We start from the raw sequence: 24,485 nt of genomic DNA on the forward strand, positions 1-24,485 counted from the left end.
ACACCTGAAAATAATATAATTTTGCACAAGCACACTAATCCATTCAAAGCAATAACACTACGCTTCCCAACTAAAGGAATTCAATGACCAATATTAAAACAGCGTTCTTGGGATGTACTAAACAAACGCCCCATAACCTTGTCTAACAAACCCCTTGTCGACCTTTGGGTATTGAATAGACCTTGTACGTGCTATCAGGGGTCAGTCAATGATTTGCCATTTGTTGGAAAAACATTTTAACAAAAAATGTGTATGCGATACTAAAACATCATTAATAAAAAAACCTTTTGTGTAAATATAAAATAAGTGTATACGTCGCTTTTTACTATTTATTTTAATTTCTTGTACATACTTGAATTTTATCAAACTTTTTTGCATATTTTATTAGTTATATTAAATAGTATTATTTATATTTTCAACCTCCTTTTTTTATATAATATAAATTTTATATATTGTAAATATTTTTTTTATAACAATGTCTTATATTGATTTTTGATTTGCTTATATTTCTTATTCATATACAAATACATTACCAAGATCTGTAATTATTAGATAATTATTGACCGAATGTATTTAGTTATTTATTAAAATTATATGGAAATAAATATTATAAAATTATTAACGACAAAAGTCCTAATTTGTACACCTGTTGTACACAATTAAATAATATTTTTTCTTTGGAATAAGCATAATTTATTTTAACTTTTCAAACCATTTTAAAACTATTTTACTTATACCTATAATCTCCGATTTCCTTAAGATTATACTTTTGTCTATTGTTTCCAATGCTCTTATGGAATCCAAGATAACGGTTTCAATCATTTTTTTCGTATCTTTGGCCAAAATGCAGTCTCTTTGAAATGTTTTTCTCTGAATTTTGACTGTTGTTCACACAGAAAGTTTTGTGAAATTATAAAATCCTTTAATTGTTTGAATCCTACTTCTTCCATAAACTTTTAAATATATAGAAACATGTTAATTGCTCTTATTTTCTCAACCTTTTAACTATATTTTATTTTTGGTATAGGTATAGTAGTATCAATTAATTATTTCTCATTCGGAACGCGCTTGATTTACTAAATAATGTAGTTTATTTCCTAGTATTTTTCTTTTGAGTGTTATTAATTATATTTATATCTATTTATTAGAACTGCTGCCTTTTTTTAATTTAAATATTATGTTATGAATTTTATCTAAAGATACTAATTTAAATTTACTCAATTTTACGTTCAATGTTTCATTATTATATTGTACTAAATTACTTAACTAAGGTATTAAATTCACCATCTCTTCTATACTCTCAATTAAGTATGTATTCATATGAGGATCTTTATGTATATTTCCATCTAATTCCATATTTATTATGTCTTTTCTCTGAGTTAGATTAATATTTTTTTAGCTATTCTTAATGCTTTTTTACTTTTTCTTCCATCACATTTTTCATAGGGCAACATGTTAATTGGTCTCATTTCTTTAACCTTTTTACTATATTTTATTTTAGGTATAGTTATAATCGTAGCAATATTAAAATTTTCAAATATTAATTATTTGAAGGGTGCTTTATTTATTTTATAATGTAATTTAGTTCCTAGATTTTTTCCATGTTTCTGTAATAAAATTTTCATATCAGTACTTGTATTTATTTTTAATTTAGGAATTATGTTTTAAATTTATTCTAAGTGCAGTCTGAGTCCCGATTGTTGTTCACACATAATGTTTTGAAAAATTATAAAATTCTTTAATCGTTTTATTACTACCTTTTTCATCACCTTTTATATAGAAGACAACATTTTAAATAATCTCATTTGCTTAACTTTTTTACTATTTTTTATTTGAGGTGTATAGGCATAATAATAGCAATTTTAAAATTATTAGGTATTTCTGCTTCAAAGAGTGCTTTAGTTACTAAACATGTAATTTAGTTCCTAGTATTTCCCATGTTTTTTAATTATATATATTTACATCCAATTTTTTATATCGGTTTATTTTTAAAATTTACAAATTATGCTTTGATTTTTTTCTAAGAATACTGATTTAAATACAAATGTTTCATTATTTGTATTGTACTTATTTATAAAACAAAGGTACAGGCGGCCCTCAACTTTCGCACATAATTGGTTCCTGAAAATGTGTGCGAATGTTGAATGTACGAAAGTCGAGGGAAGTAAAAAAAATTGAAATTGTGTGTATTTTAAAATATTTATTTATCAAGTAAATATAAAATATTTAAGAGACGTTTAAGTTGGGTTTGCGGGTGTTTCCTTTGAAAAGTTATCAAGAGTTAACTGTTTTCCACTATTCTTTTTTTTTCTTCATATAGTATTTTATAACATGCTGTTTTTATTGATCGCCCTACACACTTGAGATATGCGTTTTCCATTAGGATCACAATCTTCCATAATATTTAAAAATTTGTCAAGGTGAGTGATGGCTTTATTCATATTTTTCATAGTTAAAGAGTTTTCCAAAATAAACCTGTCTCATCTACATTAAATATTTGGCTAGAGGAATATTCTACATCTTCAATAATTTTGTATAATTAGGAAATAAATTCTTTTGCAGCATCTTCATCCGCATCAGCCGATTCTCCAGTAAATTTAATATTATGAAAAGAATACCTCATTTTAAAATTGTAAAACCAACCGTTACTTGCTTAAAAACCCGTGATAAAATATTTTTTTAATCTATCCTTTAAATCTTTGTGCAAAATAAGAGCTTTTGCTTGAATAATTGAAATACTCAGAGGACATCTTTTTGATGTTGGTCGTCGATCTACGACGACAAAGATTTTCCATTCCATCCATGTTTTTTTGTTGCTGTTATTTTTTGGAAACATCATTTAAGATTTTGCAAATATATCTTTATTTTCCACAATTTTGAACGTATTCTTTAATTATATTTTTATTTTGCAAAATTGAACATATCGTAGACTTGTTTGTATCATACGAACGTCCAATTGAAGCAAAAGATTCACCGCTATCAGAACGTTTTTTAAAAAAAAAATTAAAAATAAATTAAATTTTTTTTTTTTTTTTTAATGTGCGAAATAGCGAATTGTGCGAAAGTCGAACGTTCGAAAGCCGCCTGTATGGAATTCACGATCTTATTTTGTATTTTTTTTCATTATAATATGATGATCTTTATTTATATTAATATATTATTTCTTTGAGTAGGATTAAGTATTTTTTTATTGTTTTCCACATTTTATTCAGGTAATTTCTTTTCATACTGTCATATTTCTACATTATTGCTATGTTTTTCAATTTTTATTTAAAACTTTATAATCCACCTGTTTTGTTTCTTATTAAATCTTCTCTTTAAAGCATTTTTAACATCATCATGTATGTGAAACCTAAATCTCAGTATAACATGAATATGCATGTCAATCTTAATCAATGTGGGGCGGTGCCAGTTTGTGTCGACAGGACCGCTGTCTAGTGATGAATTTCCTTTCTAGCCTTGATAAAACGATGACCTAAGCTCTAAGCTCTAAGCTTGCGTGTCATAAGGAAAAATGTTTACAAGTAAACGGTGGTCTTGGGGGTTGAGGTCTAGCGGTGCTAAGGGGTGGCGGTTAAGGGACCATTGTAAATTCTGGCTGCTGGGGATTTTACAGAAAGGACTATTGTAAGCCAAATAATGGCCGGCCAAGCTTGTTGCAACAACAACGGAAATAAACTCTTTACAGCCTTATACAGGATTATACTACGCTCCACTTAGTGCCAAAAAAGGGGCATAATAGGTCGAAAGGGACGTACCCTCGGTTTCAGTTAAGGAATTTTTCTTTCAGGAACGTGAAATTAATCTAATCACCTGGACACGCACAGGCGCGTGTGAGGCGAATTATTTTTTTAATGCCTTTGATATATAAAGGGATTTAAGCGATATATGTTTTATAATAGTATTTAAATAAATTCATAATCTAGAATGGATATACTTTTATTGTGCACTTAAAAATTTGATATGTATCACATAGACTTATAAACCCAACTGCTTAGATTATTATTTTTTTCTTTATATCCTAATTTTATTAGTATGTATTTATACTTAATATTTTGTTTTGAGTAACTAATATTTTATATTAGTATTATCTCAGTAAGGGATTCAGAAAATATGATAATTTAGCAAATGAAATATAATGAACTTTGATATGTATTTATGCTGAGTTGATATTTGCTTATCCAGATTGTCGTTTTTTTTATTTTAAGTATCAACAGTCTATCGTGCTTTGGGCGTTAATACTTTATAGTATTTTTTAATATCTGTGGAAAAATTTCTGAGGCCCTTTATCTTTGAAAGCAACTCAACTCTATAAAAAATCATTGCAAAAATATATTTATAAAAAAGTAAAAACCGACTTCAAATAATGAAACTGAACTAAACTATGTACAGTTGTTTGAGATGAACCTATATACTGATGTATTTTAGGTATAAGTTCCTTTAGCTCTCACCGCTTTTTTATACATATCATACAATAAATAAAATGAGCGGAACATTGCCTTCAAAAGCACACACTTTCACAATAAACATTATTATTCAAAGGGACAGATTGTAGTTTTTTGACGCAGCTCCATTTATTTGCAAAATATTTTTGACTTTATTGCTTTTAAAACGTTTAAAAAATATTAGAGATGGGAGAAAATATTCAACGAATGTTAATTAGTACCAGTAAATTTGAGTATTCAATCAGAAAATTTAGATCAATATCTAAGGATGAAGTAAAGAAATAAATAAAAATCAACAACAGTACTAGCTCAATTATATAAATTTAATGTGTTTATAGATTGTATTATCAATAATTTTGGAACTTGATTTAATGCAGCAAAATAAATAAATAATACTCGCAATTTCATGTTCTTATTCCTAAAAGAAAGTCTATAAAATACTTCTTTAATCTATCCCAAAAATATTTTTTACAAATATGTCATTTCAGTAAAATAACATCGGAATATATTTTCTCTAGTAGATATATATTTTTATCGGTGAAAATATAAATTATCTGGTAGGTGCTAGTAATATTATATGATTTTAATATGATATGTATTTATTTACATACTTTTTATTATTTATTTACATCCGAAGAATAAATGTTACAGTGAAGTTATATTTTCACTAGTAAAGTCCAAATATATTTTCACCAGTAGATATATATTTATACTAGCAAAAATATAATTTAACTTATAGGCGCTAAAATGCTGCTCTTAAATGTTTTTAAAACTCAATTTGACAGTTGCGAAACGTCCATTTGTTGCTCAAACCCAAACCTAAACTAATAAAAGTCTGTCAACTATAATTAATTTTAGAACTTTTATTAGGTCAAGTTAAAAATACAAACTAAGCCAACTTATCTCTCAGCAGAAAATAAGCGAAAAAATAATTACATACAAACATCGCATCTCACATGTTGCTTCATAGTTTGTCTGCATTTCGATATTATACTATATTTTAAAAATGTGATCGCAATCCTCACAAATATTACTATAGACTTCAAATATAAGAGGGCTAATTAAAGTATTTTCAAACTAAATTTTGGTCAATAGGAGAGCGCAAAAACAATTATCCCTTCTCAGAAGGCAAAAATTCACGTCAAAAGCAATAAAATCGTGTCGGTGCCGTCGCAGTGGGAACGCTCGGTAACGAGCGTTCCCACTGCGACGGCGACGGCACGATTTTATTGCTTTTGACGTGAATTTTTGACTTCTGAGAAGGGATAATTGTTTTTTGCGTTCTCCTATTGGGCAAAATTTGGTTTAGTTATCCTTTATTCGATTCACTCGTAATATTGTTATAAGAAGTTTTAAAATAAACGTTTGATAATCGTGCGTTTTCACCGCAATGACACGATTTTATTTCTTTTGACCTGGACTGCAAATTTTCTATATGGCAACACTGAGCAGCAAAGAAAACACGACTAATAATTAATCGAATATAATGAGTAGATATTTTAAATAATTTTTAATGCCTAATTAATAAAATATGTCGCAACGATAGCTAATTTTTGTATTTATTTGTAGCATAGAAAGGGTTAACTTGTACCTATTATTAATAATACAAGAAATTATATTACGATGTTAAAAAATATATAAAATAGCATTTTGTCATTAGTCCCGAAACCTTTGCTTTTCCAAGGCCTGGGTTCTATACTTTTTCTCTTATCCGGTAAAATTCTCCCCTTTTAAACCATTGCTACCCTCTTTTAATTTTTTAGACCCAACGTCCTGTAGTTTTCATTCACACACTCCATCCATCATTGATCCGCTCTTTAGATGTTTCCTCTGAGAACCTATCTTAGGAAGAAACACTATTTTATTTTTTATGTTATCTTAAATAATTACGTTTTAAAAAACTTAAATGCTTGTTATTTATATTTCTACAAATTTATATTAGTTTTTTAATACAATAATATATATATTAGAATAACAATATTTACAAAATATTTAAAAAAATATAGCTTAGTAACTCTATTAATATTTTTAATTAGTGAATTTCAAAGCAAAAACTGTTTCTTCTCAAGCAAACAATATATTAGAAAGTCAGGTGAAAAAGATGATACAATAAATATTAAAAAATAAAGTATCGATCTTATATAATGATAAATACAATGGTTTTCTATCACTTCACAAAATATAAATATATATTTCTAATATATTCACAATACCCAAAAGATATATAAAATATATACAACTAAAAGTGGAGTTGTGCACACGCGGTCCCCCGGCGGACGCTCCTGCGAAAGCTCCCGCGCGAAATGGAAAAGCTCCCGATCAAAAGCTACGCTGCCTGAATATCAAGCAGTTGGGCAGATAGACACCTCTTTGCGACTTCATTTTTCACAGTACAAGAAAGTCCATCTATATATTGTAGCACAGTAGTATAAAAGCGAGAAAATGTAGCATTGTTGCAGCACCGCACTATATAATATAATCGTGTCTCGGCGGAGGCCGTAAATAACCCACTCTACGGGAGACGCCGTAACTCAAGTCACAATTGACTGCCTGATACAATTGGATTACCTTTCAGTTCGGCAGAGTGGTATGTTTGACAAGCGAAGGCAATAAAACGCCCAGCCAAATTCGAATATTTTCGGCGTTGATGCGAAAAAAATATATTTACTGTGAGCAAAGTGAGAGTAAGTCCCGCGTCTATCTCGACTATGGAAATGTGTTTAAGGCGATTGACATTCTATTTGACTTATTTTGCTGGGATGGACTTGATTTGAAAAGCCGACTATTATATTTTCTCATATCACGTGAATATGCAGAGTTGGATACTTTTCGCAAAATTTAATAAAAATGAAAATAATTCATGAAATCACTACTATGGATATATATGTATTATTTTCTTTGATATTCAACATATCAGACATTTAATCTGTAAACTTATATTTATTATTTTTTTACGGATTATAAAAACATAAAATATAAAGCATATCAGATGTTTCAGATAATGATAGGTATCAGGTGAAATACTTTCCCTCTCGATCGCTCGCGTGTTAAGTAACGAGAATGAATGAGAGATATGGGCAGGCTGACCGCATGCTCTTTTCTCTCACTCCCTCTCGCCACCTAACACGCGAGCGATCGAAAGGACAAGTATCTCAACGTCCGCGTCTGATAGGTAAATATAATATATTTTGGCTATAATTTCGCATTTTTGCAATAATTTTACTTGCATTCACAACACTTTTTTACATTGGCAACACTGCTGCCAACTGACAGATTGTCAGTTTTAGTGAGAAAGTGCACTTCTCATGAAAAATATTGTAAAAGTGGGTCCCAAAAATGGGACCAATTTTCAATATTCAAAGTTAAAAGAATGTATTTTTATTACTCAAAAACACCTCACTAGTGTTCAGTTTGCTGTCTGGAAGTCATTCAGAGCTGTAGTAGGTGGCCACGGAAAAATGTTTCGTGTGAGCAATATTCGTATGAGCAATCGCCTTTTGGGAAATTTAGTGTGAGCAATAGTTCACAAGATTGGATATATAATTTATTTATTTTATTCAGAGAGTTTTCGTTTTGGAAAATATTTTAAATATTTTTTTGTATGTGTTGCAGAAAAGTATTCCTACCTCTTTTTAGCATCTCTGCATAAAGGTTGTCTTTACCTAGTGACTAATTTTTTTTAGACGTATAAATGCTTTTATTACTTTTTCAAGAGAAATTTTATTACAACACGAGATTAGGGATTGTAATAATATCGGTATTACCAATAAACAAAACAGTCAATACCGGTATTACCGATATAGACATTATTATTATAATTTATAAATAAAAAAATTCAAGTACCGCCTACATTTTATAGCATTATAAATATTCTAATTATAGCATTATTTGATTATGTTTTGTAGGCATTTGTGATTTGTAGATTTTTTTCTTGATTATAAATTGTTTTTTTTATTACATTAAAAGTATACCTGATTGTCATTTTTGTTTAATCAGCAAATCTGAAATATGTCTATTCAATGTTGATACATACTTCCCAGTTTTGCAAAAAAATCCAAGGATTTATGAGTCGAAAATGCTTTATTGTCATTTTTTGCGAAGTATAATTAACAATCAGATATAATTTGAGTTGTCGACATTTTATTTATGCATATTTGGTTTTAAACAATATTCCTTACATTCAGGTGCTTTTGAAAATACTTTATACGCAAATTTTTTATTATGTTGTCTACGAGTACATACTAATTAAATCAATAGGACGACTGCGTACAAAAACCATTTTGTCTTAATTACTTCTTTACTTTTATTAACTATTACATTGTCAAAAAAAATTGAAAATACAGGCGCTAAATCTTTATTTTTTGGAACAATTTGTATAGGAAAAGATCATTTTTGATTTACCACTTCTGGATGTCTTCCAAATTTTTAAACCAGAGGCCAGAGCACTACTTGACAATTTTTATTAATCATTATTTTTTGGCAGTTACAAATATTTTGATTTGATTTAAAAAAAATATATTTCAGTAATACCGGTTTTTTATTTTGTAATACCGGTAGTACCAATTATGGATTTTGTCCAATACCGGTACTACCGGTATTGCAATTCCTACTTAAGATATTTGTTTGTGTCTCTTCGAAGTAATATTTTTGTTCTGAGATCCTCTCACCGTCGTTTAATAGTTCATCGGACTGCTCCACCCTTCTATCTAAGGTATTTGATTTCTTAGTAATGATGCTTTTCTGTTAATCTTATAAACTCAACGGTAAAAGTATCTACTTTTATTACTCTCTAGTTTGATCTCGTACAGCGTGTGATTTTTGCTTTATCGATTTTTCTTCCTTTGTATTATTTTTTTCAGTATTTAATAATTTTTAACATATGCTTTTGCTTTGCTACATTATTTTATATGCAGGGGTTACTTTCTATTTTTTAATGCCTGCCCTAATTTTCTGCCGCTGACGTATTAACATTTTTACAGTAACTCTAACATGTTTCAGGTAATTCTTATATAGCATTGTTTTCGTAGTTATGAATTCTCTTTTGCTACTGTTTTTTTAATAGTTCGATGTTATATTTTTTCCTAAGCAATGGTTTATACTTTTTGAAATCGCCGTTTTGCAATAGTTAAGTAATGGTTCGAGTCTAAATTATTTCCACGATACGACCTGATGTTCATTAGATTGAACAAACATATGCCTTGCGTCAATTAGGGTTCTCCATATGCTTTTGTGTATATCTCCAAGTGAAAATAAAGTACAATTGATAACCATATTTTTGGACCCTATAAAGTATACGAGCCCTGTGACATTGTCATTATATGCATTACGCAGAATATGTTTGCTAATTGATGGTTTATTATTTTTTTTACAGTCTCCTATGACTATCTTGGTATAGTTTTTTTTTTAAGAATTTTATTTATTTTCCAATTTGTCGTAAAAGGCGTTTTTCATAATATCATATTTTTTTCATTAACATACTTTTATGATACGTATGTAGAATAATATTTTTTTTAGTCAAATACAATATTTTTTTTTATTTATTGCAATGTCCTCTCATATGGCTTACTGCCTTTTTATTTTGTAGACACCATCCATTCAGAATGGCAAGTTTCATTATATGTGATAACATTGCATAGCATATATAAAAAAATAGATTCAGGAGATTCGAATTTATACATCAATAAGTATGATTAAAATACCAGACTATAAATTGTGGCACAATAAAAATACTTCCTTGTTTCTTTTATTACAATAAAAACTGTTTAATATTCAGAAACCCCTTTATAAGATTGATGTCATATAAACATACAGGTCTCCGAGTAAGCACAGGGCTCTCAAATATTCGCTGAGCGTCTTGGACAGCAGACAAAGAAAAGACACGGCCACTTTTGTGCGACACTTTGCCTAGATTAAGGTTATCGCCGAGTCTCCTGTCTGAATACAAATGCGAGTCGGATTCCTTGGTAGCCGCTTTTGCCTTTCACACAATGGAGCCGCACAGTGCAAGGCAGAGTAGCTCCCTGGTGGCCAGGGGCCACACTTACACACTTTGCACAAAGCAAACATTGGGACCGGTAATAGGTACGCGTCTTCGGACTATTACCTGATCTTATTTAAATCCTGAATTTAAAATAATATTTATTATTATTCTAACAAATAATAAAGTATTATATTAAAAAAAAATAATATATTGTAATAAGACAAACTAGGATTATGATAACTGATTTGGACTAAGTTTATCATACGTATTCAAAGTCTCTATAGTGATCATGATGTATCTCATCAAGTTTTGATGTTACAGTCAAATTATTGTTTGTATGGACTCCATACATTAAAAATGTACTGGTGATTTGTATCTATATTATTGATTATTAACAGTTTTATAAAATCATTGGGTCCTATTAAAAACATGTTTTTTGTGTGAATAACATGACCGTAAGCAATTTAAAATAAATCTTTTATAGCTTACTAATATTTTTAAATCAATTTAAACGCAAGCCGTTAATTATCCATCAGTAACATAATATGGACTTACCCTACTTTCAAAATCAATGGCTCATATGTTTAATTATTAATGGCTTAGATTTCTTTAACACTCCATGTACCTAAATAATAATCGAATTTAATCATAAATAGTAATGCTATTATTTTATTTCGTATTCATGATATAATACATCCTTTTTTAATTTAATTTTTGAAATTATCTTTATATTTTATGCAAAAAACTTGTTACGAAATTTTCGTCGAATTTTAGTTTTAACAAAGGGCTTTATTATTATCGCTTTGACTAAATGTACGTGACAAATTTACTTATCAACATTATAAGGCTCTTTTCCTAATCAAATTAGAATATTCGTTTGAAATTATATAATATTTAAATTCTCAAAGGCGAATTGTAATTGTACTATATTATTGCAAAATATTTGCACATACATATGTATTATATATTGGAAGTAATACAGTAAAACATTATTAATTAAAACCACTGTAATACAAATTTCACCATAGTATATAGAATAAATTTTATTTATTTTTAGTTATTTAAAACTTATATTTTACAATAAAAAATAAATTAGAGGCCTCACGTGGTGTACGAAATTTTAACCCAGGGTCTATCTATGCGGCGTTGAATATATGGAGGGAAAAGTTTCCCGTTGGCAATATCCATAAGGCATTCGGCGCGAGTGTTCATCTCGCAAAGAAGGCTATATAAATACATAGGTTAGCTGCCCCGTTACAACTTTGTACCAGTCTTATTGTATTAAGGGGAACCGCAGACCGTGCTTGTACCTATTTATTCAAATTTTATTCGCGCTGGAGAAATTCCTCCATCTGCCCAAAGATAGAATTCAAATTTGATTGGAAGCCATCTAGGGTCGACGATGGCCAAAGGGGACCCTCATGTTTACACATGGCCGACTCATGGCTTTTCGATAGCTTAAAAAATGGCCATTGCCATACATGGAGAGTGAGACTTTGAATATTTGTCTTTTTCAGAGGCGAAAAGGAATACCTAGATAATTTTATATCTACTAAAACAACCAAAGGTTTAAGCGTATATAACTTGTACCTACATGTAAAAATATTATATACATATTTTTCCAATAAACTTGAATATTATACTTTCTTAAGTTATCTTACTATAACACTCATGTACGTTAAACTTTTAATTTAAAATAATATTATTTATTTTTAGTATGAACTTAAAGCTAGTAGTAAAGAAGCTATAATTTTTTATGTAGATACTATAAAGGGATGTACAGTACAATAATGCTTAAAAATTGTGCTGTGTACAAGAGCATTGAATATAGAAAAGATTTGAAGAGTTTTTTCCCAATTGATCAATTTAAGCATTAGTTTAAAAGCTTGTACAAAATAAATTTTTCAGTAATAAAAATCTTCTTAAGCAAATTGAAAAAAACATAAAATATGAATAGTTATGTACCGCACGTATTAATTAAAAAAACGCATTAATAAAGTTTATTCTGCGCTTTATATTCATTAAAAAATGTAAAGATAGATATTTTATGTAAAAAGAAAATGGTCTGCATAATAGTTTGAATATTTTTTAAAACCAAAATTACACTTTATGTATTAAAGTGACTAAATTATGGCTAATCATTACAACTTGGAGTAACTTTAAAATTGATAAAATGCAGCAAAATATCTGTTTGTTTTAGTAAGGGTTTTAACAATCAAATTACTGTTAAAAGTGTCTTAAAGATTATATTTATATCAAAATACTTAGCTTGTTTATTTTCTATTATTAAAATGTTAATAACAAAAAATCTTAATTATTGCAATTTTTTTTTAAAGCTTAATAAAATACATTTAATAATGTTTTTCATTACAACTGTTTTAGTTGATATATAAATCAAATCATCTATATATTTAAATCAAATAGTTTAAATGATTTATAATTTTTTTTATGGATTTATAAATTTCATAATGGACGATATTGACTTAAAAGCTCATGAAAAAGCTCATAATACGAAAACTTATTGATAAATATTTTTTTAAGACAATGCGCCACCTTACATTATCTATACATATATATTAGCAGTTTAAATTAGTATTGAATATTAGGTTATAATATAGTAAGGAACATAATACCGGTAAATTAAGGTATAAGAGATTTTTTTCATTACATTAAAATTTTAATAGATAGCTAAATGTGGTTGAGATAATAAACTGCTATGCTTAAATTATTTATTTTGAATAATCACTACTCTCTTTTTTTACCTTACTCTATCTTATCACCTTCACGATAAATCAGTGGTTTGATCAGGGACTAATTAATTACAGAAAGACTTGGGTTCAAATCCTATATAAATATTTGTGTATTTTAATTTCTATCATATCTGAGAGATCAGAATTAGTATTTTTTATATAATATATTTCTAATTAAGTTTTCCTCCATTTTTTTAATATTAGCGCTTTTTATTATCATGATTAATTAAAATCAATTTATATTAGGTATAAGTCATTCACAAATATTGAGCTACTTTAGATTGTAGAGAATATCTTTTATGTATAAAAAAATTGCCCTTTTGCTTTATATAAAAGCTTAAACAAGCTTCTTCTATGCGCAGTTTTTATTGTGTAAAATTTTGATACTTATCTTAATAATTGTTTATTTATAAACTTAAAATAGCATAAGTTTTGAATTTACATAAAATAGCTTGATATTATTATAAATTTATTTTTAATTACTATGAGCAAGACTCTTTTTTTAATTTGCTCATAAAATTACATATAATATTTATTTATTTAAATTAACTTGAGACCATCGTAACCCCAATGCATCACGATGGTCGAAAAAATAAAACTTAATAAATATATTTTATTTCAATTGTTATTTAATTATAAAAGTTATGTTCTGATTTTCCAATATTTTTTATTTTTGTAAATCTTAATTGTAATAGTTAATATAAAGTGTCAAATTATTGTTTACCGTGAATAATCAAAATCTATTATACTTATAATATCTTAAATTACTTCGGTCAAAATTTAGTTAGTCAGTTATGTTTTAATTTTAAATTACTACCATTTTATTAAGTGATTGATAATTAAAGTAAATTGTAAGTAGGTTACACTTATTTTTATATTTAATAGTTTTCATTAACAACTCTTTAAAAAAATATTAAGATATGTTACAACTAAATTTTTATTAATACATAATATTTAAATGCATTGCTAAACAATATGCATTATATATTGACGCCATATTTTTTTAAGAATTTTAAATATTTTTATTTAAAAAGCTATACAAGCCTGGAAATAAAAAATAATACATATGTTTTAACTTATAATACCTCCAAATTGAGCTTTGACAGAAGTGACTGGCTGTTTATAACATAGTTTCTGACCATTTATATTAAAAAAATTACCATTTTATATGATGCTTTGGCTAAAAATTAAATAGATAAAAACTGTTTATTTAATTTGTTAGCCTTTATCAATCATGTTTTTTATATATAAATTCACTTTCATTAAAAACTACTCTTACCTTTCAGAATATCATTGCATATATTATTAGCTTAATATAAAATCTTTAATTTATAATTATAATTGTTGGTAACAATTAGAATTTCACTGCCTTTAATATTAGTTAATAATAAAATTATTCAAAACCAACGAATAAATTTGCTGCCTTTAATGCTACTTATACTTATGTATTTATTTTTATAAAAAAAAACTGTAATCATTTTGCTTTTAAAGGCTTCAAGGTTTAATTTTAAAGATTAATAAAAAAAATTGTTGAGCAATTGTTACTATTTTTTCTTATAAAATATTTTTTACTTTTTTGTAACTACATAATAATTAAATATCATATTGTTTTTAATTACAAATAATAATTTATTTATTATTTTTTTTACAATCGTAAATTGCAGCTACATAATCTTTAACTACCTTTTAACGCTATTTATTTTTAACTACAAATCTAACCAAAGCATAATTTTTAAATATTAGAAAGGCACAAATTAATATTATTTATTATCACTATCATACAAATAATTACAAAATAAGATTATAATTATAAATATTATTTAATATATACTAATACTTAAAATCACGTTTTTGCAGCTAAGTAGGATAACTAAATGTAATTTTTTCCATTTTTTAACACATTTTTAACAAAATAAGTATATGTCGAAATGTTTGTTGTGGAAAAAATTTGTGAAGGGAAGAAAAGATGACGCTATTTTATTTATAATTTTTTTATTATTATTAAACATTTTTTAATTGAAAGTTTTTTGTTGTAAATATGCTAAGAAACGCTTCAAATAAATTAATGGGAAAAAATAAGCTCGCGAGAATCAAATGCAGACTAATTATATATGATTTTCAATTGAAAATAAATAAATAAAATTAATCAAACTTAATTACTAATTTAAAATATTTTTAAACTATTTATTAAAAGCCAGATCACGCAACCTATTTTTTTACAATATTATTAATAATACTCAGTTTATTAAATTAATCCATTTATTTCAATTTATATACTATATAAATAACATAAGCCCTAATTCTAAGTAATTTTTATTTACTTTTATTTAATTAATTTATATACTTATATTTTTTAAATTTGTTTCGCATTTTATACTTATTTAAAATATGCTATGCTGAGATTTTAAAAATGTAAAAATTCAAAAATCATTAAAGGCCTTTCTGCATATGTAAGTGTAATGTTTATTATATATAAACATACTATATACAATGTATATACACATACCAATGTCTGTGTATCTCTGGCAATTGGAAGTGATTATGCAGTGTGAATAAAGTAGACATTTCCAACTGAAGGTTCTCGGGGGTAGACATTCCCATTTGAAGTAAATCGCTTTCTACAACGGTAGAATTTGTAATAAAATGGCACAAAATAAAAGGGACGGATGTGGGTACACTAGGGACAGTATTAAAATACATTCAATCTCATAAAGGCGCTTTTCCGGGGACAACTATCGCCTTCGTCTACACGTACGCGCCGACACATGGGCGAAATGTATATTTTTCACGTAAGCCGATACATTTTTTTCCCTTTTGGAAAACTCGCATATGGGCCCGGAAAGAATTACATTATTGGGACGGCCCTTCGCCGTTCGACGGAGAATGGAGTCACCCGTTGGGACAGTGGGAGAAGCGATCGGTTAATGGGCAAATTTCGTTTTATTGAATCCTTGTATTATTACCGAAAATATCTTATAGACTTTAGAATAGTAATTTCATTCACTTTTATTTAAGTTTGTATCATATTGAAATAAATACTTAACATATACTAAAAATTGCATCTGAATAAACAAAGTTTAAGAAATTTATCTTGAAAGTACTTGATATATGCAGTAATGTGGATTTTTTAAAAAATGTTTTTTTTATATTTTTTAACTAGCGCAAAATATTTTTTTGCACAAAAGCTGACACAACTCTTGAACAAAATAACAGATTTTGAGAAAGTATGTAAGGAACGTTCACACTTAAACCTATATAAGATACTAAAAGTAACATTAAAAAAAATAGTAAATATTTCTATTTTTTTATTTATTTTTAGGATCGTGTTTTTCTAAATTAATTTGTATATTTTATTGAAACATATGTTTGCATCAATTCTTTTAAGTAATCAGTGTATTATAATTTATTTGATTTTTTTATATTTTTAATAACTATAAATTAGAGTTATTCTTTAATATTTTGTAGCTGCCTAATTACATATAAATCAAACGTATAATACTTTTGTAACAGTATATTTTAATATATAGATCTAATATCAATATATAATGGAGCCTCAAACCACGAACTTAATTTGTTCCACAAACCGGTTCGTGGTATGAAAAGTTTGTGGTACGAAACGCAATTTCCATAGTATTATATAAATTAATTGATATTTAGCCTTGTACAAAACATGGCTACTAGTTAAATAAGTAATTATTAAATTTCTCAATGTTCTAATGTTTTAAGCGTTGAAACCTTCAAAGAACCTAATGAAAAGTCCTAGAGCTTGAAGTTTCCTATACCATTTATAAATATTGACTAAATTTAGATGTATTTATAAATTTAATTAATGGAAAATACAGCCTAGGTACTTCTTCACTGTAGGCACAATAATTTTGTATTAGATTCATATTTACCTTAAATATTTAAGATATTTTTAAATGCACTTGGTGTTTTATAATTAAACACTTACTTGCTTAATAAATCTTTGCTAGAATTAGCAACAAGAAAATGATCCAGTTTGTCTTATATAGGCTTATGACTTAATAGAGCTATTTTTTGTGATTAAATTTCAGTTAAAAAACTTATTGTACAAAATATGCTTGATCTCTAAATAAATATAAAACGTACGATGTAAGCTTCACTGTTTAAAATACAGTTTCTTAAAATCAGATTAGTGGACAATTTAATTATTGAATTATTTTGTATTTATATGTACATATAATATAACTCATTCAGGACTTCCAATAAGACTATAGTCAAATAATTTCACTGAAGTTTAAATAGTATAACAGCTAACAAATCTTTAGGAGTATTAATCAAATTAAAACATATTTTAGCTAGCCACAAATCATCTACATATATCTGTAAATTAATTTATCCCTATCGTGTAAAAGATGGAACGCTGCCATAAAAGAATTTAAGCTTCATACTTTGAAACTATTTACTTTTTACTTGCACTAAACGGAGCTACGCCGAATCGACCAAGATAATTCTTGGGATTAAAAAAAAGCTGGTAAACTTTTAGACTTTTTTTATCGTAAATATCGTAATTTAAATATTATTATTTATATAAAATGTTTCTAAATATATTAAAAAAAATATATAGAATCCATTTAATATTTAATTACGGATTTGCTAAATATCGCTAAATAAAGGTTGCCACAAAAAAATTAAAATCAGTAGGATATTGATTTGTTTGCTAAGAGTTAAAAATATAGTTAATGAAAAGCGACTTTAGAAAAAACTACATATCATAAATATACACCTATTAAAAATATTTGATAGTAATAAATTATTGGACAACAATTAACTTATAAATAATAAATAAATTAAATATTTAACTTTTTAATGAGTAACGGTTTTTTTCATTAATAGAAACCACTTTTTATTTTTATTATTTTAAAATATATTAATATATAAAAAATCATTTGAACATATATTTATTAATTCAATTAAGTTTATATCCAGTCCAATTATTTATTATATAAATATTAATTTAACAAATCTATGCAAAAGTTAAACACTTTAATGCACGATATTGTATCAAAATAATTTTGCTATTTTTTTAATCTATTTATTTACTACAAAATATTGAGAAAAAATAGTAATATTAAACAGAAATCAGTTATTGTAACTGTTTCTTCCTTTCCATCTTAAGCTCATATACTATACAGTAATTATTATGTTACTTGCTTCAATATTTATCATTATTATTAATAAAATAATGTGACGTCACATTTCAACCACAATACACAAAAACTAGATAATTATAGTCAATAAAAAATAAAGCAGTGATTCTTACTTGCGGTAAAAATTTTCCATTAATTTAAATTTAATATTATAGAGTAATATAAAATTAAATCGCGTGACTTTACACTTTAAAATCACGATTATTTGCAAAATCATATTTTACATTCTATAGATGTCCGAAAATCGTATGGCTATGTACATAGGTATATTATTATGTGATATAATATATTCTGGATAGAGAAGCTCGAAGACGTGTCACGAACTAAGCAGCTTATTCCTCGTTGTTGCCGGATAAAAGAAAACGCTGCACTCGATTGCATTTTCATGGGAAAATCCGACATTATTATCGGAAAAGCTTGCGAAGGAGAACCGAGCGAAAAGTTTGATGATATATCATAACTTTGTTTAATTTCAATATCGTTTGCTTATAATAAAATCTCTTGTACCGGCTGCGTATTATGTTTATCCCTTAAATATTAAAATTTTAAATTCCAGAAATATTTACTGGAATTATATATTTATAATTTAATATATACAAAAATATTTAAAGCGGAAAAAATTAAAATAAAAACAGTTTTTTGTATTGTATTATAAAATTATATTTATATATATTTAATAATTGGATCATTTATAATTCATTATTAATTGGAATAAAAATGTCACTTTGATTTAAGATATTATAATATAATTTTAATTATATTTATTACAATAGTTGAAATAATATTTTTGCTATTAGTTTTACACTGAAATATACATAGAAATAAATATATACAAATTTATTTTTATTTAATATAAAATAGTGTTAATCTCAAAATTTAATAATTTATTTAAATTTAATTAAAACCATCTTACAAGTTGAAATAATATAGTAAAAATATTCCACTAAAGGATATTACATAGTAATCAAAAAAATCATTAAATTAAATCGTGGCTGACATTAAACAGATCAAGAGAGGATGCGATTATTGAGCATTTATTGTAAATGATTTTTTTCGATACTTTCAATTACTTAGTTAGATATTGTTCACCTCTTTATATTGATTACTCTCCTTATCTTTAGCATTTTATATTTACTTGACTACATTGGTATGTGTCTAGAATCTAGATACATAATTTGTTATTATAATAAGGTAATAAAAACTGATTTAAATATATAGCATGTCTGTCATTATTCAGATTATATATTTTTGATTCTCAACCCTTTTTATTAACATGTTAAACAAATATTTATATAATTAAAATCATTCACATGATTAAAATCACTTATCTGTATCGTATGCGAAAAATACCATATTTCTCTTGAGCACTGCCCTCTTGTCTGAAGTGCGCCCGTAGCGTTTTGAATTATGCGATTGTTAAAGTATTCGATTCAATAGAGTGGAGCCAATATTAAAATAATCTCTATATATAGTACATAAATTGTACCTATATGTGCGACTATAAAATTTGTGGCTCGGCCCGGGATATTTATGTGTGGTCGTTTATCTTTCGAACACTTCAGCGTATGAAAATCGGCGGAAAGCGGAGGAGTTTGCTTTATATTGTCGGATAGGTAAATGGATATTCAGATTTGAAGTGAACGAGAGAGAGAGAGATAGAGCGTTTCCAAATATGTGCATATAAAGGGTGCCACAAATATAAACACGCGTGTGTAGGCAGAGTAACACATGGGCAATATGTAGAACAGGTAATGTGTAATATTTTATCGAATCATAGAGAACAGACGTGGAATGATAATGTTATGTAATATATTATCATAAGTCATGAGAGTAAATTAATAAATAGACTTTGGCGAATCGTCAGGTAAAAAGAAAATAAATTTAGCAAATATATATCATTTTTTTTAAATAAGCAAAAGTATTTAGAGAAACACACAAAATACTCGAAATTTTTTTATGTAAATTTATGTAAAATTAATTATTTCAAAGTAAAACTTTGAACTCCTCAGACTCGTCTTAAAAATGCGAAATACCTCCTTCAGTAAACTATGTTAAACGTTCGTCGAAGTTTGCGGCAAGAATTTGGAAACCTCGCGAGATTTTTTCACAATCTGCCTTTTATTAAGTGCTCTCATATGTTTTGGAAAAGATTTACATTTGTGTTATAAAATGTTTATTTAATGTTTTAAATATGTATATTATTTTTTTCATGATTTTTTTTATAAATTTTACTGGGTTATTGTATTTTTAATCTTAAGAACAAAATTTTTATATCTCTAAGTGAAAAATTATTATATTGTAGTGCAATAAGTGTGTTATATATCATTAATATTATATAGTTTGTCTAAACATGATTTTAAATGACTTTAATGGCAATTTATTTTTTCAGTTACCATTTAAAGAAACAAATAAGAAAAAGGCATATTAGAAAACGCAAGCAACATTATCAATTTTATTTACATTTTTATTGAAAAAATTCATGATAAACTATCAACACAATATTTAATTTATTAGTCTAATAATCAGCATTAGTAATATATATATATATATGCTTAATTTGACAACGAAATACCATTGGTAGCTTAACAGCATAACATAAAATAAAAATCTACCTTAACACAAAAAAAAAAAAAAAAATTATATAAGTAAATTACTAATAAATCTACGTCTTATTCATATTGTAAATTAAAAAACATGAAATATTTTTTTTCCATAATTTAATAGTTATATTGTTCATGCGCATAAGATAATCCACACAATGCTTGGTAGATATATTTTTCTAGACCAATCAGAGTTTTTAAATTAAATAATTTTTTTTCAAAAGTTTGTGTGGCTATTGTGCATTTCAGGGTGCTCTGAAATGCCGTATCTAATGGTTTTTGTTAAACTAGTTTTGTTTTGCAGATTTTTAAAGTCATTGTTGAAACTTTAAGATATTATTTGCACTATATGGCAAATTAAACGTAAAAAAAATCATTGAATAATTGCAATGTATAGTAAAACAATAAAAAAATACGAAATAAAAATCACTATCAAAAAAATATTTTATTTTATTTTCCTCGAGATTTTTCCAAAAAAAAAAAACAATATTATATTGACATAACGCTGTAGCACAAATAATATTTTAATAAGCAATTGCATTTTATAGAAAAAAAATGCAGGTTTTTCATTGCAAATTAAACCTTTCACAAATCAAATAACACCCTTTTCTATTCCAAACTAAACCTTCAAAAAATCAAATAAACCTTTTTCATTTTGAATTATACCTTTTTCATTCTAAATTAAACCTTTTAAAAATTAAATAAAACAATTTATTTTATTGTACTCACGTGTACAAAGTCGCTATTTATAAAGCTTCTTTTGCAGCAGCTGCAGGTAATTTTATATACTTATTTATATAATATTAATTATAGTAGATAGAGACTTGCTTTAACGTCCACTAAATTAAATCAATTTTATTGATCCGAGAGCAGAAAATTAAATTTTTAAAAAGACTTCTTCAAGAAATGTAATATTAAGTTTAATTTAAATATTAAATGTGTGAAGAAAATGAGGGAACTGATATATGTTGTCACTATACTTAAAAATACAGGGATCTAAATAATTTCAAAATATATTTTTCTACCCTTCTTATCTATAATATGTATGTGTGTTGAATTTTTCCCTGGGATTGTAATGCGCGGATATAAAAAGAATCTAGTGTGCGGTTTTGCGTGGCTGTAACGCATTTGCATGAAAAGCCAACACGGGAATTTGCAAATTTTATTGCTGAAACACACCGGCTGAAAACAAACAGCACATCTTGATACACGGCCTGCAATTTATCAAATATTCTGGGGAAACAAAAGATCTTTTTGTATTACTGTCTGTTTACGTTTACCCAGAAAATGGTATAAGCGAAGATTAGAGTGATTGATATTTGAAACGTATAGAAGGTTTATTTGTATACAAATAAGTTCAAGTATTTTTTACGATCTATAAACATAATTAAACGATTGCCATAAATATTTACTGGCCCAGGAAAAATATTATAATAAAAGTTGAGATAAAAACAATTACTCATATAACTTTCAATTCAATTCGATTTTGCTTATACATTGTTGATAATTTTTCACTAAAATGCCCCATAGACCTATATATATTATACAATATTAATAAATGTATTATTTGACTCTTGACTTTAGAGCTTTCTAAGTTAATTTGTGTGTTTCTAATTCATATTTTAAAATGAACTTTTCATCGTTTAATAATGATAAAAATATAATATGTTAAGAAATTAAATTAAATAATTTAATTAAAATTGTTTTCTCTTTTCTCTCAACAGCCATAACTTCCTCAATGGGCGAATCTCTACAACTGGAGCATGTACAGAGAATGGACATGGGGGCTTACCAATGTATAGCTAGCAATGGAGTTCCACCCACAGTTAGCAAACGCTTTGACGTGAAAGTAACTTGTACGTAACGTTTTAATTTTATCTATATTTTCACGTAAAATAAATATATTTATATAAATTTTTTTATTAACAACAGTTCCTCCTTTGATACGAGTACCAAATCAGTTAGTGGCAGCACCTATAGAGACTGACATCGTCATGCAATGCTACGTAGAAGCATCTCCTAGGGCTATGATATCATGGTCGAGAGAAGCAGGTTAGTAAATCCATTTTTTTTACTAAGAATAGTTATTTAAATTTAAATGCATTGAAACAAAGTTTTTAATGAAGCAAAAAAATCAGATTTAAATATTGATTTTTTTTTGATGCTATAAAAAATTTTTTTTTCCAAACATAAAACACCTTGCTCATTTTTTTTAATTCCAATGGCATAAAATGTTAGAGACATAAAAATATTCTGATAGTTCTTCTTTTTCTTATTCTACATTTTTATCGATAAAAAATGATATTAAAAAAACATTATTATAAATTAACTACAATTAAAATATAATATTATGCTCCCATTTAGCGCGCACTGTTTCTGCCATGTGCGTCGGCGAATTTTCTGGGTATTTTAGCCAATTATTTTTTTAGATCTTTCTTATTTGTTGGGAGTGTTTTTTTTATTGTTTAAATATTCCCAATAGGGGGCACTTAAATTAAAAGTGTAATTCAGCGCCGGCCAATTGAACATATCGAGGACCCCATCGCGTTTTTTTCTTTAAAAATATTTTTATAATTTTTTCTGTGTTTTTACGGTCGTTGTCTTACTGTGTGATATGATTAAAATGGCGTCCAGGTGGAATAGTATGCAGCCTTAATATTTTCATGTAGCCATCTGCCTTCAGTCTCTCATGAATTCTGACCAAGGGTCCAACCCCATTCGCCGAAAAACATCCAAACCATTATAGAACAACCCCCGTGCTCAACTATTGCAGCTAAACACTGGTTATGTCTCTGATGATTATTCTTTCGAAGGCCACACACCTTCGAAGATTATTTTTCAGTATGACTCTCAACCACCAATAGGGTTACTGAAACGCCGCATGATTCATTAAGATCCATGGACAGATCACGGCTTGACTTCTTTCTTGATCTCAAAGATGAGACCACTAAATAGTGCTTCGGTTATTCATCGATCTATTTAGTTTTTTTTTCAATTTTTTATATCCCAAAATTGTCTTTATTGGTGCTGAATAATATTTTTTGTCGATCCATTACAATAAGTTTACCCATCCAAATGAAATATTGTAAAAGAATTCAACAGCACTATAAAGACTGCTGTGGCAGGGTTAAACGACGGTATTTAAAAATCTATTTTAATAAATATGCACTGATAAAATCAAAAACTATTTAAAAACAACTGTCTTGCGTCGTACTAAAGATGCAAATATTACGTCGTACTAAAGATACAATAGGGGTATTGAATAAAAAAACATTTTTTTTAGGTTTTTTGTGAAATTTTGTTACAATTGAACTATTGCCGACTCTCTTAACTGTTTTTTGACCCGTCAATGTCGTAAAAGCGATAAATAAAATATAATCGCGCCTCCAATGAAAGAACAACCCCGACAAAAAAAAAGGATTGGCGCGCCAATAACTTTTAAAAATACGACTCGACGCGTATTTTGTAGGTGACCGTCCGAAAGCTTATTCACAGAACTGATACCCCTTTTAAAAGTTCAATTTTTTCAAAAAGTAAAC

General features: G+C 27.0%; 1 protein-coding gene across 1 annotated transcript in view; it reads left to right on the forward strand.

Annotated features, from left to right (window-relative positions):
- The window catches only part of LOC148239506 (lachesin-like), a 95,357-nt gene that overhangs the window by 60,694 nt on the left and 10,178 nt on the right, over positions 1–24,485 (forward strand). Inside the window, exons 6-7 of the mRNA XM_088186787.1 lie at positions 22,671–22,802; positions 22,879–22,998. Of these exons, the coding sequence (XP_088042913.1) occupies positions 22,671–22,802; positions 22,879–22,998 (252 nt within the window). The remainder of the gene's footprint in view (positions 1–22,670; positions 22,803–22,878; positions 22,999–24,485) is intronic.

This window comes from Plectrocnemia conspersa, unplaced genomic scaffold (genome assembly GCF_051122295.1).
Source record: "Plectrocnemia conspersa isolate PC_06_02 unplaced genomic scaffold, ASM5112229v1 ptg000001l, whole genome shotgun sequence".
NCBI lineage: Eukaryota > Metazoa > Arthropoda > Insecta > Trichoptera > Polycentropodidae > Plectrocnemia > Plectrocnemia conspersa.